General features: G+C 37.6%; 2 protein-coding genes across 2 annotated transcripts in view; one reads left to right on the plus strand and one right to left on the minus strand.

The window, feature by feature from the left end:
* Window positions 1–1,486: 1,486 nt before the first annotated feature.
* LOC118742648 (N-acetyltransferase 9-like protein) lies at window positions 1,487–2,797 on the plus strand. The gene has a single exon (XM_036474875.1). It carries the CDS (start codon window positions 1,801–1,803, stop codon window positions 2,413–2,415), a length of 615 nt encoding a protein of 204 aa, XP_036330768.1. The 5' UTR covers window positions 1,487–1,800; the 3' UTR covers window positions 2,416–2,797.
* A 615-nt stretch (window positions 2,798–3,412) lies between these two features.
* Window positions 3,413–6,698, minus strand: part of LOC118744012 — a gene marked incomplete in the record, with an annotated part of 13,967 nt that continues 10,681 nt past the window's right edge. Inside the window, 5 exon segments of the mRNA XM_036476803.1 lie at window positions 3,413–4,264; window positions 4,546–4,672; window positions 4,739–4,907; window positions 4,977–5,238; window positions 5,300–5,918. Coding sequence (XP_036332696.1) covers window positions 4,053–4,264; window positions 4,546–4,672; window positions 4,739–4,907; window positions 4,977–5,238; window positions 5,300–5,918 — 1,389 coding nt within the window.

Consider the following 6,698-nt stretch of genomic DNA (forward strand, 5'->3'; position numbering starts at 1 on the left):
CAAAATGACAGTTGGTAGGCCATCGCTGTTCGCCTGTGGAGTTCTGCAGTAAGGAAAGAGCGATACTGATCGCACCTTCCGTACGGAATCAGCTGTTTGTGCTCGTACGTATGTATGTACATATGAAACACATGCAGTGTTGCCGCATTGGTATTTTTTTTACCTAAATTGGTATTTTTTTTCTATATTTATCATATTTGGTAATTTGGTAGCTTATTTTTCAACTTGGTAACTTTTTCGATTCAGTCCTACATGTAACACAGGTCAAAAGAAGTTCTGGTTCTACATTAGGAAGTGGGCCGTAAGCGTTTACCTTTGAAAGAAACACCAGGTTATCCTGAAAGTTTCGCAAGGCGAACAGTTCTTCGGCGTTTCTAGGTTACTATAATTGTGTTATCTACAACAAACTGCTTGATAGTGGCTATTGTTATATCTAATAAATGTGGCAACACTGAACACATGTAAGTAAAATATAGCCACCTAAAAGTCTACACTATGTTGCTTATGCATTTGACAGACTTTTCGTTCATTTTCTGACAGTCAGTTACGGCAGCGCATTCATATTATAGTTAGTTAGCCCTTAAGTCGTGTAGACAAGTTGGCAAACCTTCGTCAGGTTGGAGTACAATCAAAAAATTTTATTTTAGAGGCAGATTGGTTAACTTGTTGCTCCGTGTGTAGACAAATTGGCAACCTAAAATGCGATTTCATTTTTTTTAAAGGCGCATTAACGTTAACATGTGTTTTTGTTTCGTTTCGCTAGTGAAAATGCCTATAATTTGTGAAAACGGGGGCGGTAGCAATAACAAATACATGAAAATGAGAAGCATTCCTATCATAGCTCTCACTCAAATAAAATCGGCCAACTGGTTGGTGCGTTTGTAGGGAATTTCGTTAAACAGGTTGGTCAACTGGTTGGCGGATAAATCAATGCGTGCGTAGGGCCTTTTATAAAACTGTCAGCAGTGACAGACTAACGGTGCGTTTATATTGGACAATGATGTCAAGACAATAAAGATATACGTATAAGTTGTCAAAAACGCTGATAATTGTCTCCGTGGCGTGGCGTCCTGACAATAATTAAGACAATTCATTTTTAGCAAAATGTCGAACGAGAACGTTGAATTATAAGTTGCAAAAGTACGCATTTCTCTCGAGCTATTTGAGCTAAAAACTAAAAATTAAAAAAGATACAAAATTACATATACATCAGCGTTTCTTTAATTATTATAGTTATTTTGGTATGAATTTCTCTTCTTTCTTTCACAAGACGTCAAAATTATTGTCTGCATACGTCAAATCATTGTCCGATTATTGCCATTTTTAACTTTATTTTCGTTTCCGATGGTCATATTATTGCCTTTTTATAATCAGGCAATATTAAAAGAGAATTTTTCACCATCGAATAAACAGTGAGATAGGTATTTGCAAATTATTTTTATTTGCAAATAGCTTACGTATAAACGTAGTAACAAATGGCTTGAAGCAAAGGGATATTTCGCTTGGTTTGTTAAGCCGCTTGTGTGGTGTATTTCGCCCTTAAGTGTCGATAACAAAAACCACTTGAATCGGCTATAATCAAATTCTGGGCACGAAATGTTCTGCGTTCCCGTACGTCTGGACGTTGTTCCATTTTTGAGAGCAAATTTTTCGCTTATTCTCTAATTACCGGATCCGGTCCGGGTTGTACGGGAAAGAACCTATTTTGGACAATTTTCAATACGAGAGCACTCCTATTTATTTTCATATCCTGTTTCCTGGATTAACAGCTATTTCGTTAAGCTACCACCATTCTCAATTATGCGATTGAATGAAAACACAAAAATTGTGGGCAAAAAGGTCATATTAGTTCCATACTGTGAAGAACATGTGCAAAAATATCATGAATGGATGAAATCACCAGAACTGCAGGAATTGACAGCTTCCGAACCTCTCACGCTTGAAGAAGAATATGCGATGCAACGTTGCTGGCGCGAAGATGAGGACAAATGTACATTTCTTGTATTATGTCGATCGGCTTATGAACAAACCGGCAACGAGATAGATGCTTTGGTTGGTGATACAAACCTTTTCTTGAGAGTAAACGATGAAGGTGAAGACAAGGATGGGAAACGTTCACAAGTGGCTGAAGCTGAAATTATGATAGCTGAACTAGAAGTTCGTGGGAAGGGCTACGGATGGGAAGCAATGCTATTGCTGATAAAATATGCACAACAAAATTTACAAATAAAAAAATTTGAAGCGAAAATTGGTGTAAAAAATGAAAAATCTTTGCGCATGTTTAATAAAATGCAATTTATGGAAATTGCACGATCATCGGTATTTAATGAAGTCACCTTGGAGCGAATAGTTGATGAGGAATGGATTAAATGGTTGGACGCACAAGTGACGCTCCATTGTGAGAAGTATAGATAAACTAAAAATATGCCTTTGGCGCACTGTAATAGGATGTAAGTTTAAAAGATACCCTGTGCTCTGAAGTGCGTCAAGCCAAAGCATCGGTCTGTTTTATTCCTAACCTATAAAAGTCCGATATGCGCAACAATGGTTAAATGCCGAATTGGATCTTAGTTCCGCAAATAAGGCTTTTAAAAGAGATTGATGCTTTGGCTTGATGCATTTCTGAGCACAGCTATTGATATAGAAAATGTAAGATCTTTAATTAAATGTGTACTACTAAATGATCCATGTATTTTGAATGGGTTTCCGACATCCCTTAATTCCCTGTCGGAAAAATCAACCAATCCTGATAAATGAATATAAAATTTGGGATTTACTGCAATAAACTTAATTTTTAACAAACATAAATCGTTATAAATTTTGTATATGTTGTATAATTTTGTTAATGGCTCTATAGCTTTATGCTGGGCCAAGCCGGAAATGTTTACTTACTTGCACAACGATTTTGGGGTGGGGCAGGAGGGGGAGGGAGCGTGGCCCCCCAAACCCTTACTAAACGAAAGAGGATGGACGCGGCTTTGTGAAAAGTCATAACTTTTTCTCGCCCAAATAAGCGACTGTGAATATTTTAAGTCGCTCATCCTTCTACAACTGTTTGTTTTTAGAAGACCGACTCCCTGTTATATGCATGGAGTCGAAAACGGCGATAACGATGTTTAACCGCAGATCAGTGTTAACCAGACATTGAGTAACCGGCCCTAAGATTTGTTTATCTACCACTAGTCAACACTCGCAATAGGGATGAAAATCTTTAACGGCCTACAAGTTTTTTGTGAGAATGCGCTCAAGGAAAGGTTAACCTTCAAAAATATTGACGTCTCTGTGTGTAAACTGATGTTAATATTTCCTATTAATTTTTTCCAGTTCAAGCATTAAAACCCATTTAAAGTGAAAAATTTAAACAATATTTTTTACTTTATTCTTTTTTGGTTAATCACACATTCCTAAAAATAATTTGAAACACTCAAAAAATGGTTGCTTTGACGAAACTATAAAAACAAAGCCATCAACATTCACTATGGTGACAAAGAGAAGTTCATAAAAAATAAAAATGTGTACAATCTCGAATTTTACGATTTCTTAACGGTAATTTCACAGTTTAAAAGTTACATGCCAGATTTTTTTTTTTATAAAATATAAATTTATTTTTTTAGAACATGTTTATGCTGCTTTAGCATTTTTGATTGCATTTTTCTTTTTAATAGTTATTGCATTTTAATGAGAGGGGTACATGACAGTAAACAGATTAAAATTAAAGACATAAGTTTCCAATATGATGATTCTACGGCTTTGCAAAATTTTTTCGTGTAATCATCATTATAATCTTTCAAAACAGACAAACATAAACCGCCGCCGCCTTTCTTGCTTTATCCGTCTAACTTAAATACAACTCGAAAATTCACTTGTAAGACTAAAAAAATAAGAAACAGGAAAATGTGATGATTCAAAATGGCCGTTGCCCATAATTTCCTCTCCTTACTTTCTGACTCACAGTCAAGAATTGAGCTGAACTTTAGTTATTTACTGAACTTTTTTGAACGTATTAATTTTTTTGTTTTTAATCTTGGATTTTGGCTGATGAATAACTGATTTTAAGCCATCGCACGCGGCCCATCGATGGGCATTGCATGCAACACTTCATCCAATAGCTGTAAGGCGCGATGAAGATGCACCTCTATCCAACAAGGTGTCTCCTTGATCGATTGTCTTGGATAATCAGGTCCCCAGCCTTTAACAAAACTTAAGCGTAAAATACACAAGCGGCGCAAATCATCAACTCCGATTCCTGCGGCTGCAGTAATATCTACAAAATAGATTTATTTAAAATTTTTTTAAATAAGATGCGTTTAAAAGAGGAATTTTATTAACCATTGTGGGTGCATCACAAGTGGTCTTCATGAAAGCTCCGCAACTTTACATAGCTCTATTTTTGCGAGCTTACATAAAATGTTTCAATGAATACCAAATTAAGGATACTCTCGAAATGTTTTTATATAAAAAGTTGTGCTAATAATCGTCATTACATTTACGAAATTGCAAGTTTTCGAGCTTTGATGACTACCCTTGTGTAACTCCTGCACTCACTTCGTGGCGCACCGCCTATTTGTGAGCTAGGCAGTCCCGCGACGGCAGCTGCTTGTGCGGCAGCCGCTGCTTGTGCATTTGTCGCTAACGAATGCATCTGTTGATGGCACTGACGCAAATCAAAAACCTGCAGGGCAATAGTAATTCTTGAGAATTTTGTTTCGTAAATTTCTTTGTATTTTAATTAGCACACCTTAATGCAGGCAACTGGATAAATTTTATGCACAGCATCGCCTGGAGTACGGCCAGCCTCACGATCGAGATAGTAACTTTGTACGAATACCGAATTATCGCTGAGACAGCGTAACCAAACGTCACCCTCACCTCGTAGATCAAGTTGAACTCCTTTACCAATATGAAGCCTATGAAATATTAAACAAAGTCCAATTGCAAAAAAAATCTCTTCTTTTAAATATGCATATTGGACCTACCTTGCGCGCTCCGATTGCTCTGTACGGTGTACATTACTGAGTGCACCAAGACAAAAGCGATTACCGCCAGAAGGGTCAACATAACCGTCGATAATAACATTTGGCTTGGCTGATGGTACCTTGAACGTTTCGCCCACCTGCGTATCCAACTCAAAGTAAGCAATTGAACACCAATATTCTGGGGCTGGTTGACGAGACAGCATACGGGGTTGTTGCTGTTGTTGTTGATTACCACTCATATCTCCACTTAACGGTGCATTCCCTGTAAATGTCAAATGCAATTGAGAAACGAAATTTAAGTAAGGATTTTTGTTTTGACTTACAATAACCTGTGGGATGTGCGCGTGGATCTGGCGGCTGCATTGACTGTGTGTAGGTGAGCGTACTTGATCCAGTCCATGTGCCGCCGGCACCTACTGTACCACCGGATACAACTTGGCCACCGGCATTGGTTTGCGAAGCTGACTGTGCACCACTACCACCAGCACCACTAGCACCAGATACTTGTTGAACGTAGTTTGCTGGCGCACCACCGCCCGTTACGTAACCGTTTTGTTGTAAATGTGGTGAATGAGGCTGTTGTACGCCACCGCCTGGTCCAGCGCTATTTAATGCAGCATTAAACTTGGCCTCTGCCACGTTGGGCATCTGTGATGTGGTTGGTGGTCCGTAGTATGTGCCTTGGTTTGACGCAGTCGTATTTGCTGCGCCGCCAGCATTTACACCGACGCCGCCACTTCCACCACCACTAGCGTTCTGCACCTGCTGCAACGCGTCTGTAGGTGAGTTGGCTTGAGAATGATGACCAGCACCAGCTAAAATGTTACCATTCGGACCGTTGCCTTGTGTATTCTGTAGTTGAGGCGGGGGAGGTGGGCCCATAACTGGGCCGCCGGGGTTCATTGGTCCAGCCAAAGGCATTCCATGTGCAACAGCTGTAATTTAATTAATGACAGGATTCCATTACTTCTAGATTAAATAAAACATATAAGTATTCGAATCTGTATCTGGTATTATTGAACGTGGCCATTCCATTGTGACTAGTTGGGCATTTTACTCCAGAATGTGATCAATTGTGAAATTTAACCGTGACGTCTGAACTTACAGCGAAAGATATTTTTTAACACAGAACGATAACTAATGTATAACATTGCTTTAACAAAAATATCAAACGATTTCTTAGTTTTATGTAACAATCATTTGAATGAATGCGACTGGTGGGACACTGAAAAGAACTCTATTTTACCCTTGCGCACTCAAAGATGAATTTTAGCCAAAACACTTAATTTTCTCGAACGATGTATTTGTGTTGTAAAATGTGAATTATACGCTTTTGTTTTCAATAAAAATGAGGTTTATATGAACTTCATAGAAATATTAAAAAATATTTAAAGTTGTGACTGGTGGGACATCTCCTTGTGACTGGTGTAAAGTAATTATGCATTATAAAGATTCCATAGACAAAAATTTCAACTTTTGATTTTTTTTAATATTTACTCACAACTTAATAAAATGTAGTAATTTAAAAGAGGTTAGTTACTACTGAAATAGAGATAATGAGGGCATATTTGAATTTGTCGTTTTCCTCTTTTCAATGGAATGACCCATAGACCACCTTGCTGGTTATACAACAAACATCATATAAATTAACGTTTGTACATTACATAAATTATTAAAATTATGCAAATTCAGCAAAATTTCAAACATTTTAATCAGAATCTT

The sequence above is a fragment of the Rhagoletis pomonella genome, unplaced genomic scaffold (genome assembly GCF_013731165.1).
Source record: "Rhagoletis pomonella isolate Grant_MI unplaced genomic scaffold, Rhpom_1.0 Rhpom_scaffold_00001, whole genome shotgun sequence".
Lineage (NCBI taxonomy): Eukaryota > Metazoa > Arthropoda > Insecta > Diptera > Tephritidae > Rhagoletis > Rhagoletis pomonella.